General features: G+C 39.9%; 1 protein-coding gene and 1 long non-coding RNA gene across 12 annotated transcripts in view; one reads left to right on the top strand and one right to left on the bottom strand.

Moving 5' to 3' along the window:
- LOC311524760 overlaps positions 1-8598 on the top strand; it is a 35767-nt gene extending 27169 nt beyond the window's left edge. Inside the window, exon 3 of the long non-coding RNA XR_014712613.1 lies at positions 8332-8598. This is a non-coding gene — a long non-coding RNA (uncharacterized lncRNA). The remainder of the gene's footprint in view (positions 1-8331) is intronic.
- Positions 1-12646, bottom strand: part of GRAMD1C (GRAM domain containing 1C) — an 83683-nt gene that overhangs the window by 46034 nt on the left and 25003 nt on the right. For 10 of the 11 annotated variants that reach the window (XM_084636130.1, XM_084636123.1, XM_084636120.1 and 7 more), the window contains 2 exons: positions 5867-5951; positions 656-759 (listed from right to left, as the gene is read on the bottom strand). In XM_084636130.1, the coding sequence (XP_084492256.1) occupies positions 656-759; positions 5867-5951 (189 nt within the window). Of the gene's footprint in view, positions 1-655; positions 760-5866; positions 5952-9336; positions 9373-12646 lie in introns of those variants that run through there. The other variant, XM_084636129.1, reaches the window with a different exon arrangement.

Below are 12646 nucleotides of genomic sequence, written 5' to 3'. Positions count from 1 at the left end.
ACAGGAGTGGGTAAGGTTCCATGGCCTGTGATGTGCAGGAGGTCAGACGAGATGATCATGATGGTCCCTCCTGGCCTTAAAGTCTATGAGTCTATAAACACTGCTGCGGAATCCCCCAGTCGACGTGGGGGGTGCTCTGCACATTAGTATAGGTGACACTTGAACTGCAACTATCTAGAATGTTAATGAGCAGCTCCCCAAGGTGATCCAAAAAAGAGCTTCCTCCTGGTCAATCAGTAAGAGTTATGGCATGTTTGTTTCAGCTGGAAGCCATCTTTGCATAGCTTATACACACAAGGCTGAAGATCCAAATAGAAAAATCCCATCATGGTCTTTTGGCATTTCTTTTTCGACACTTCACCTCATATCCATCCCTCCAGCACTGAGGGATAGAGACAATTTTAAACAGACTGATCTTAGTGTTCCATTGACTTCCAGGCTGCTCTTTGATTTTACTGTGCAACAGAGATTTGTAACTCCAGTCATGACGGCCGGCTGCCTTTTGCAGTATCAGCCCCAATGGAATGCCCTCCATGATTACCATCACCAAGAAGGATCCCTCAACCAGAAAGCTTCAGGTATGATTCCCCAAAACAAAAAGGGATAAGGGATTTCTTTTAAGCAAACCAATAATCAAACACACAAACCAACTTACCGTGGTCTCCCATCGGAAGATGTTGCTGTGGAAACAGAGCCAGTTTTCAGAGAGGTACATGCGTCCTTGCAGCAGAATATCCTTCTGGAGGGCACAGGCATAATCTAGACATAAAGACCAAGAGGAGCTTACTCACTCATTACAGTCCAATCGGATCAGCCCTATTTTTTTCCTGTAAACCCAACTCTCTTTGATTTGGAAATCAAAACTAGGGGAATATCTTTCATTACTCAATGGAAAATTCCATAAAAATTAAACTCATATTGGGCCAAATCCCATTTATTTATGGTGAGAAATCCTGTTGATGTCCTACTTTACCAAAGTCAATGGAACTATTTGTGTGAACAGGGAAATCAGAACTCTGGCCATTGTGTATTACCCTCTGGTTTCAGATATCTGGCAAGGCGTGGCAGACAATGAACTTCTGCTTGATTTTCTTTGCAAAACAGAATATTGAAATTGCACTCTACAAGTCAAGCTTCAAGTCACTTGAATGAAGTAGCCGAATACAAAGGCAATATTTTGTCTACTAATTCAGAACATATAGTCAACCAGTCACACATACCACAGTAAACTGTGCGTTTCTAAGGTGAATCATTTTACATTCCTTATCGTATCACAACCCACAACGAGTTAAAAAATCCTTATTTAGTAGATATCCACATTCCGGCAGGGATACTTCAACCAGAGGCCTTTTTCAATCAAGGTTTCTTTTTATTACCTATATGAAATGGCCTCTGGCTGAAATATCGCTGCTGGGAACTGACTGTATCTTGAACAGTACATTAATGGATCTCCATTAACAACAGCAAGGAGCTAATTTATTTCTTTACTGGTGTCACTCTGATTTAAGGAGCAGAAAGATTCACCACTGAAGCAGTACGTGTGAGATTTTCATAAACGCCTAGTACTGGCTTTGTTGCTGCCACTGAAGTGAAGGGTAAGAATCCTCTTAACCTACACTGAAAGCACCGTTAGGACAACATTGAGCCCTTTCGAAAATCCCACCCTAAGAATTTAAATTCTGTATAAATACTAGGTTGATTTATTTTACACATTTGAGGTATTAATTATATGCATGCGGCTGAAACAACCATGACTATTACAGGGAAACTGTCAGGTGAAACTGGCCAAAATTTAGCTTTAGTACACATCAACTTTTACAAATTGAGGACCAATAAAAATATTTCCTTGAATTTCCCCCCTAAATTCAAATTGAACCAGTGTTTGCAAACAAATTAAAATTACCTGGCAATATTTGCAACCCCAATATATGAGAAACTGAAAGCGGAACTGACGAACAAGTTAGAACAGGCTGAAAGAAATTCAGGTTAACAAGCAGCACAGCAGAAATTAAGAGAGACACTGTCCAAATCAGTCTTCTGATAGAGAATCCTTTAAATACTGTGTCCTGACTTTTAAAAGAATTCCATCTTAACTCTTTTATTAAATTTTTTGATGTCCTTCTGTGTTTATAAGGGTCTTTTGGGCAGGTATAAGATCATCACCACCACCAAAACACACAGGGGCCACTTCTCCACCCTATCTCCCTTCTCTCTGTACACCTGCCAACCAGCCTCTTTGGTGTCAGCTTTGCTGCTACTAGTAAACACGCTTTCTTGCGGAGCTCAGGGAAGAATATGCACATGGGATCCCCCCAGAGTAGAGAATGAGCGTGATGCAAGTGATCAGCAACAAAACAGTGGAACTGACTATACACAATGGGATGTCAAAATGCACAAAATAGGCAAACTGAAAATTGAGAATTAACATTAATCCCAGTTCTAGTAACCTACGAGCCTAATTGTAAAAACGGATATAAAATGTTAAAGATGAAAAACTTTTTAATTAAATGGTGCTCTTCCAATCAGATTTTTTAAATGCTTACACTATGAAAATCAAAGGCACTTAGTTTATAGTATAGGTATGGAATCACAGTCATTTTTGTATAATCTTTAACTCCAGTTCTCATAATTATAAGAATGTACAAGAGTAACCAGAAAAAAAAGAAAAACATATTATAGAGAACAGCAGTAGTTACATTTCTGTGGATAACAATGAGTAGGTAATTACTACCTTAAATATTTATAGATGAATAACTAATACAGCTTGGGTTCAAATCCACTATACCAAGCAAACAAAAGGTTTTAAGACTGGAGGTCAGAAAAGGTCCTTTTAAATGAATGCTACTCCCATGGGGTAAAGAGTAATTACATAAAAGAATGCCTTTGTTTGCTTCTGACTGAGGAGGTGCTATATGGCTGGGGTTAATCCATCAGCAAGTCTATTCTTCAAACCCTAGGTAACCTGTTCATGGCAAATATGCTTCATAGAATTTGCTTAGTTGCTTTCTTAATCATCCCTATCAGAGAGTAACTTAATAAACTCAAACTATGTTTTGATATGTTTCTTCTAATTTACTGTGTATTGAACCCAGTCCACAGGAATGTCCTATTTTTAACACAGAAGTACACTTGATGGCATAGAATAACTTCGTTTTCCATTGCAGCCTGAGAAGGATGTAAGGATTTAGCATGTCACATCTTCCAGGTGGATGAAAGTTCTAATTTCTCTTCTATAAAAGCACTTGGCTGTTTCTGGGTAGACGGTGCTGTAGCCTGAACACCAAGCATCTAGCAAGACTTTCTTGCTGGATTAAAGGCTGCCTTTTTATTGCAAGAGATAAACCCTGATGTTATGTTGGTATCAGAATACTTATCTCTGATACAGTGTATTTGTTAAGTGGGTCTCCAGTGGTGCAGTCAGGCTTGCTTGCTGAGTGACCTTTTAAGAAGTGGTGAGGTGAGTCAGCAGCAGCAGGTACAGAGGCAAGAAGATAGTGGGTCTGATGGGTTTTAAACGTTCTCCATTTGGTAACATCTGGCAGAGTGGGCTCAAAATAGGTGTTTCAGTGCCTTCAGGTAAATACAACAGCCTGATGTTCTTTTCTCACAAACCTCTTGTTTTTCTTCTAGTCAAACCATTCTTTTTCTCCAGATCTGTAATCCTGTTGTTGCAGTTCCACCGATGTCCTCTCGATAGAATACACGGTTCCAGTTCACCCTGGTGATCAGCAAGCTTTATCCTTTTTAGCAGTAGTCATCCAGTTAAGACTGTAGAGTTGTTTACATATTTTCCCATTCATTTCCATAACTACAGTGAGATCTGGAGTAATTTTCACTATGCATTTCTTATAAGTATCTGGGGCTGGTGGTAGCTGATATCATTGTATTTTCTCTCTGAGTCCAACAAACTCAAAGTTCTTTTTAGATTGAAGAAAAGACTCCATGGAATGGTCCTAAATTCTGCAGACCACTTTTTAGTGAGGTTCTTGGGGGGAGGGATAGCTCAGTGCTTTGAGCATTGGCCTGCTCAAACCCAGGGTTGCGAGTTCAATCCTCGAGGGGGCCATTTAGGGATCTGGGGCAAAAATTGGGGTTTGGTCCTGCTTTGAGCCGGGGGTTGGACTAGATGACCTCCTGAGGTCCCTTCCAACCCTGAGATTCTATGATTCATTAAGGTTCTGAGCTGATTATTAAGTAGCAGGGACAGAGCTCATGGTAAGTGTGACTTACCTAGCTATTCGAGACACCTTAGAAATACTTACCACCTGTCTAACAGCCAAAAATATTCTGACATGTTTACAAAAAAAAAAATCTAAACTTATTTCCCTGGGTCACGGTGAATTTAAAATGTGCATCTTTTCCGCTTAGCACTAGGCTAGCATCACAGGTCCCCAAGAAATAGGTAAGATTTTTACCTGAGAGTGCCCCTTAGAGGTACATTAATCCCTCAGAAAGACACTGCTTGTTGTGCTTCATTTCTTGCATAGTCTTTCCCAGACCTGATGGTATAGTTCTTTCTCCTTCCCATTCACTACCTTGCCTCAAAGCAAGGTGAGTTTAGCAACACAATTCATAGGCCATGACTTTGGGGACAGGGAGTTTTCCCTTTACTTCCCCCGCCCCACCACCACCAAAAAAACACCACCCTTGAGACACAGGAGCTGCCTCTGACAAATTAATTTTTCACAAACCATTCACCTAATGAGACACCTGACGTAGGTGCCAGGGCATATCACCTTCCAGAAGAAATGCCTTCATATTAGACTTCTGCCTTATACAGTCCTTTGAAATAGCATATCAGGAAGAAGTGACAGTTCTGGGCTGCAAGTCTCTTTCTCTCCTCCCTCCGCCATGGGCGGTCTATTGCTTCAGAAAGAAGAACATCCCAATTCTTCTCCCTGCAACCCTGACCGTCTTAAAAACAGACTCCTATGCAAGGAGAAAGCTTTCAGGAGTCCCTCTGGACATTTGTCTGTCTGTCTGTCTGTCAAGGTAACATCTACTAGCCTCTGTGCCATTGCTGCTTTTTCATGGGTGGCAAAATCTCTACTGGCAGTGGCGTATACGTGCCAGAAACAGGACTCATGCAATTACAACAGTGAGTAATGCTTTCTGGGACTTTATCTCCTGCAAAAGCCAGACTGATAGGCATCACTAACACAGTGTTCAATTCCCTGCCAGCCTGAGAAATGGTTGCACTTGGACACATTTTTAAAGATGCTTCACTTAAACCCAGTGTCACCTTAACGAGAAACATGATTTTATTTTTTTAGGCTTCATTTGCTGAGACTCATTTCAAGAGAGCTTTGAGTTTAGATTCTGTATTAACCCCCTCTCCTCTGTTAAACCTAGTTAACCTTTGTTAGTTACCGTTTTAAAAAATTGCCCCCCTTCACCCCCTTCTCATTCAACATCCATTAAGTGTCTGAAGCAGCAGTATGTGAAGATGCACCAAATGTATTGCCCATGCCAGAAAAGAGTCCAGTGGCACAAATCAAAATTTCTAGGATATAATTCTAACTCTGCTCTTTCCCCACACTCTCCAGACCAGTCATAATCCAAACATTTCTGAGCCTATCTATTCAATATGCTGTCCCAGCACATCCTTCTCAGGATGCCCTGGCCTCGCCTTTCCCCTCATGATTGCCTGTGACAGATGCTACCTTACATACGAACCCTGGCCAATAGATGTTTGGCCACCTATGGGACGGGTAGGAGAAGTTACCTTAAGAGACACCCCATGACCACCATCCAGAGGGGCTGGCAGCATTCCTCCAGCATAGGAGTCTACTTTTAAGAAGTAAAAGCTAAAGTTGTTTGACATTATCAGCAATAACACAGTTTGGTTGGTTTGTTCACATCTTACCTACTATGAGCCTCTCCAAATCTGGCAGATGTGAAAACTGTCTCTTAAACTCCTCACTCCTATATTTATAAGTGGAACTTGAGATCTGCAACAATGAAAGGTGAAAGGTTAAAGTAAACAGCTTTATTTTCAGCTATCAACTATCTTCATACTAGCAGGAAACTAGGGTTATAGTGTAAAGAAAATAAACACCAGAAAACTGGAAAAGAATAGACAGTATCTAAATGTATTTATCACTGTCATTATGCTCCATTATACAATGCTATGCTGCTATAAACTAAAATCCCAAACCGAAATATCAGATCTGTTAAATACAGCATTGTCTCAGAAATGCAGCTGCACAATGGGATTTTTGCCACTTTCAGTAATTAAACTGGTAGACTGGTGACACTAAAGACTGAAGTCCAGAGAACAGGTACAAGGTAGGTACCAGCAACACAAGATTCCTGATCCTGCTTTACCTATATGATTCACCCCTTAATAAAGGGATCACATTTAAGGGTAACAGGGTAGTTTGGTCTCCAGGGACCCTTTAAGACTACAGGCTTGTCTGCACTTACAGCACTGCAGAGTGCACCACTGTAGTGCTTAATGAAGACACTACCTTCAGTGAAGGGAGAGCTTCTCCCAGTGGCATAGTTAGTCCACCTCCCCAAAAGACAATAGCTCTGCTGATGGGAGAAGCCCTCCTGTCCTATCGCTGCCTACACCAGGAGTTAGATTGGTATAACTACATCGCTCAGGCGTGTGGATTTTCCCTGAGCGACGTCATTATACCAACATAAGTCTGTAGTGAAGACCAAGCCTTAGCCTCTCTGCTGAGGCTGCCAACAAAGGGGCCAATTGGTACGAACCATGGTGGTGGTTTTTGTAATGTGGATCTAAACTTCAATAATATATAAAGAATTTTGGAACACTTTCCATAGAAAATGGTATTGTAAAAACAAATTCTAATCGATTCCCTGTTAACAGTAAGGTGATTTACAATAAACTAAATTGCTCCTGTACAAATCATTGTGTTTTAGCAACATTACAACTGAAAGAGGAAGAACTCGCCTCCCAGTGTCCCAACAATGGGATATAAACATACCATAAAAGCCTCATTAGATCTAGTGTATGAAACTTTTATTAAGAGATGTAAGCAACAATTGGCCATTGCTCTTTCTGAATAATAAAGGTGTCAACAGATGTTTGACATGTTCCGTACACACACATTTCTGTACCATTGTATCAAGCAGTTCAGTGTAAAATACAATTAATCACTTTTTGGCCATTTGACCAGACTCTCTTATAAACGCTTAGTCCATTTTCCATGCACTATTACGATATGCATTGCATCAGTTAACAGCCAGTTGTAGCTGTGAATTTTAAGTTTTCAAAGTAATTCTGCCCAGAGTAAATTAGTCTTTAGCTAGGAGTTATTTTTAGTAAAGGAGTGATAGTGATGGCCCAAACGCATTAGCTCTAGGTATACAATCATAGAAATGTAGAAATGTAGGGCTGGATGGGTCTCAAGAGGTCCTCAAGTCCAGCCCCCTTTGCTGAGGCAGGGCCAAGTAAACCTGGACCATCCCTGACAGGTGTTTGTCCAACCTGTTCTTAAGAATCTCCAGTGACAGGGATTCCACAACCTCCTTTGGAAGCCTGTTCCAGAGTTTAACTACCCTTATAATCACAAAAATTTTCCTGATATCTAATCTAAATCTCCCTTGCTGCAGATTAAGCCCAGTACTTCTTGTCCTACTTTCAAAGGACATGGAGAACAATCAATCACTGTCCTCTTTATAGAAGTCCTTCACATTATTTGATCACAGTTATCAGGTCCCACCTCAGTCTTCTTTTCTCAAGACTAAACATGCCCAGTTTGTTTAACCATTCCTTATAGGTCAGGTTTTCTAAACCTTTTATCATTTTTGTTGCTCTCCGGACTCTCTCCACCTTGTAGACTCGTATTCAATTTGTGATCCACTATAGGCCCTAGGATCCTTTTCAGCAGTACTAGATGAGCAGTACTTTTCGAGCAGGGGGTTGGACTAGATGACCTTCTGGGGTCCCTTCCAACCCTGATATTCTATGATTCTATACTACTGCCTAGCCAGTTATTCCCCATTTTGTAGTTGTGCAGTTTGATTTTTCCTTCCTAAGTGAAGGAAGCCTCATGTAACCTCACTTCTATGATTTTAACATTCCCATCTGGGACTTCTGCTCTGTACTGCCAGAACTGATGACCCTGTGTAAATCAAGCACTGGTTGTCTGCCTATGCTCAGGACTCAAGTTCTTTAGTCAGGATGACAAGGAAATAGATACCATGAGGTGATGAGTTGAAATGAATAGTCCTCATAAGTTTGCAAGTGCTCTTTTTACATTTAGCTAACTGTATTTTTTTTAAGTCAGCAGTGTTACAAATACCACCTATGACGACTCCAAATAAAAGGAATTAAAAATATTTTTCTTTATTTTTTAGGTTTGTTTACTGAAACAGAACTTTGGGTACAGCCAGCACCTCTGGTTGATGAGCAGCTCTCATACAGCAACAGGAGAGAAAAACACATTTTTAAAACTGAAAAAGATGTGCTTTGTAAATCAGAAGAATTGGCAGGGGAATTCAAAGGCTGGATGGCATTTGGAAAGGAATTGGCAGGAAACTACATTTAATCAGGGCCTGTGTGTTCTACAATTCGGTAACTTTATAATTTGGGTATGTTATGGAAACTGTAAATATTAACATCCGATGAAGTGAGCTGTAGCTCACGAAAGCTCATGCTCAAATAAATTGGTTAGTCTCTAAGGTGCCACAAGTCCTCCTTTTCTTTTTGCTAATATTAACACTGTTACAATATGCAGGAGTTGTTGCCTGAGAATTTGGCACACGTACCACAGCATACATGCTTTTAACTCACTGTTTGGAACTGGCTACATTTTGTGAAAGTGCCCCTTTAAGGTCTTATCCAAAAGATTCAGAGTAAACTTCAAGGAACTCAATTTGTCTACCTAGGAATCTTGGAAAGCTGAGTCAACTCTGCTGAGATTCCTGTGGTTTCAGGGAGTCTAGGGTTTTTGAACTTGATGCTTAATGACTGCAATCTGTGCTTGTGATGATGGAGCACTGGTACACACACAAACAAATGTATTTACAGTCCAGTACAGTAAATGTGACACAGATAATCAAACTACAAGCTTTCTCACACTGGCTTCAGTATCATCAGTTTAAGGAACTACCCCTCCAAGGGGAAGGAGACGTAATGTCTCCAAACAATGTGTGTGAGAGAAAAGAGCTATGCAAAAGCTAGATATTCGGAAAAGGGCATGAGGCAGTGGAGAAAGTGTGAATGTGCCTGTAGAAGCCTAATGCCTGACACAACCCAGGCAACAGCACTGAGAAACAAAACTCTAGAGAGTCTCCAGAATCTAAACACTAAGTTTCACTCAATCTCTAGGGCATTAAACCTGTTATCTCTATGTTCCTTACCTGAGAGCCCTTTGTTGGCATATAAAATCATGTCGGTTTTTCCAATCATTTGAACAGAGGACAACAAGAAGAAATCATCCTGCTTATGTGCACACTAAGCTTTTCAGACAGCTAGGAAAAACCTGCTCTGAATTCTTATCTAATCAGTCCAGTTCCACTGGAAGGAATTTAGACATTGAACTTTCTTAACCTTCTCCTTTTCTTGCTTTGTATGGCAACTGGTTCGCATTCCTAGGGCTAGAATTAAGTGTTGACTTTCCAGCCACCCAATCTTTTAAATCAGCCAGCCATAACCAGCAGGGCAAGTTGTGCTGGAAGACAAATGGGAGAAATTTCCAGACCACTGGCACAAAAAGGCTGGAGCTCATTGATGCTGTGATAATACAAATAAATGAATAATATAAAAAAAAAAAGAAAACAAAAAACTCCTAAGACTTTTCAACTTCTCCAAGAACTATACCTCAATTGTTCTACAAGCTTAAGTGTGGTGAAATTTATGATAGGCTTTCATTCTGGGCTACATGAGATGCCACAGAGGTTATGCAGAGGACTGGCAACAAGTAGACAAAAGCTCTAGCATTTTATACAGGAAGTAGAGGTTTCAATTTTAGCACTATAGAGCCTGGGCATTTCTCACAGTTTAATTATGTCATCATACATATGATATCATGCAATGCCACACTACAACAATACTATAATGAAACTAGATAGCTATATGTGGAGACAACCTGTGAAAAACTGCACTACCATATCACCAATTATCTGATCAATTTTTGTAAATATTAAAAATAAATCATTGTAGGAAAGGTAGGTAATGAAGACTAATTATGAATTTTTGTTGCCCATTATATAAATGCCCTTAGGTATGCCATGCAATTTGTGAAAAAAATATCAGCAGAGTAAAGCAAGACCTATCCAGCATTCCTGAACTAAAAGTATTACAGAAAAGACTGTTACTTCAGTACACAGTATCTTTAGAAAGCACCCAGACAACCCACGAGCTTTCCAGATTGTCCTACTTAAAACTGTATCCATCAGGAAATTCAGAGTTAACCTTCCAAAAGCAACCTTAGCTCTGTCTCTTTGCAATAAAACAGAGTCTTACTAAAAGATACCTTCAGCTAATAATGTATTATTCAGCAGATAAAGAACTATAGTTTTCTATGCTGTTTTTCCAATGAGGCTCCATAGGTAAACGGAACTGTTTAAACTGCACCTTATCTTTCTATCCCTAAGATGTAATGTTTCCTAGAAAGTGCAAAAAGTCTGAACACATCTCAGGCAACCACTTGGAAAGGAAGTTACTTGAGAACATGCGTAAGTCAATGGGATGACACACATGGTTAAGAACCTTGCTGAATCAGGACCTGAAGGAGAAGAGCTATACAGTCTATTGCATTTGCCTTTTGTTGTTGGTTGCAGTGTCCCAGAGCAGGAAGGACAAACCACATCACACACTAGTTGACATCTTGCGTTCTCTGGATTTTATTTTACAGATATGAACACAAATATAAATAGCTATGAACAAAATTATGGCTTCACCAGTGGTGACATACCCCCATATGTATCCTGATCTCAACCACAGACCCTCACACCTGCCCACAGTGCTTTCTGACCTTAGCACAAATTCCTGCTAAGTACTCAGGGCAGCACGTTGGGTCCCAGTGCCATGTAAAGCCCTCAGGCCATCAGTGTTAGATATTCACTGCTTATAGCCGTTAGCCTCACTTAGACCTTAAATTATAATCAGCAAAGCCTGTCTTTTCATTTCTGCTCCCCGTGTCTACAGCCAAGCAGTGCTGAGCCACCTCATCTCTCCACCAACAATGCAAATCCTTCAAAGTAGAAGAGTAGAAGGAATGTAGTGCTGAAGTCAGCCTGCAGGTTGGAAGTAAATATGGCCTGGAGTGGTGTATTTTGAGAAGACTGGGCTGAAGAAACAGAAGAACAGAGACCAGATGTGCACCATTTCTCAGGGACAGTGAAGTGCAGGTTAACTGTTTTCATCTGGAATTCCTGGACATTGTCTAGCAATAAAATTCAGAACCGCCACTTAGGTTACAATCAAACTGCATTTACCTCACCACTACCACACTCAAATATATATTACAACTTACCTAAAATCAGCATTTGAAGCCCAGTGGTTTTCCCATGGATTTCAGTAATGAGTTTCTTCCTGTTCAAACTTCTCTTACTTCAGCCTCCTTAGGATCAAACATCCATCCCTAAGTCTTTTTCAGAGTCATTGCTTCCTAGGATAAAGTCTCCTCATCCTGTAAGTATGGCCTACATTCTTTGTTCCTAGATGTGTGACCTTACATTTGGTTATATTGGAACACGTTACTTGTTTGCACCCAGTTTAACAAACGATACAAATCACTCCATATCAGCAATCTGTCCTCTTCATTATTTGCCACTCCACTACTCTGTCATCCACACATTTTATTAGTAATGATTTTATATTTTCTTCCAGGTGACTGATTAAAAAAAAATTAAACAAAAGAAGGTGAAGAACCAATCCCAGCAGGATCCCACTAAAAACACACTCACTCACTGATGTTTCCCCATTTACAATTACATTTTGAGACCTATAATTTAGTAATTTTTAATCTATTTAACGTGTGCCTTGTTTATTTTGTATTGTTCTTATTCCTTAACATGTCATGCAGTACAAGGCTTTACAGAAGTATACCTAAGTATATCATATCAAAATTGCCTTTATCAATCAAATTTGTAATTTCATCAAAAAATAATCAAGTTAGTTTAACAAAATCTATTTTTCATAAATCCATGTTGATTGGCATAAATTATATCACCTTCCTTTAATTCTTTAGTAATCCAGTTCCAGATTAACCATTCCATTATTTTGCCTGGGATTGATATCAAGCTGACAGGCCTATAATTATTTGGGTCATCCCATTTACCCTTTTTAAAATATTGGTGGAACATTAACTTTCTTCCAGCCCTCTGGAACATCTTCAATTTTCCAAGTAGTATTAAAAATCAACATTACTATTCAGACAGCTCCTCGGCCATCTCTTTTAAAACTCCTGGATGTGAGTTTATATGGCCCTGCTGATTTAAAAATGTCTAACTTCAGTAAATGTTGTTTAACCAAGAGGAGGTTGATGAAGGCCACAGGCTTGTTTCACATAAGCCAAAAAGCTGTATGATGGTAATGACTTTTAATCACTATCAACATGGGCTACATGTTCAGACAGGTAACTTGTAGATGAATTTTGTCCTGTTCCCAACCATGCACCAGACTGTTCTTTTCTCTAGCATGTAAAGTGAGTGGTTTAAACCGTCC

This window comes from Lepidochelys olivacea (assembly GCF_965140295.1).
Source record: "Lepidochelys olivacea isolate rLepOli2 genome assembly, chromosome: 1".
NCBI lineage: Eukaryota > Metazoa > Chordata > Testudines > Cheloniidae > Lepidochelys > Lepidochelys olivacea.
The sequence above is the reverse complement of the archived record's forward strand: the minus strand, read 5'-3'. Positions and strand labels throughout refer to the sequence as shown.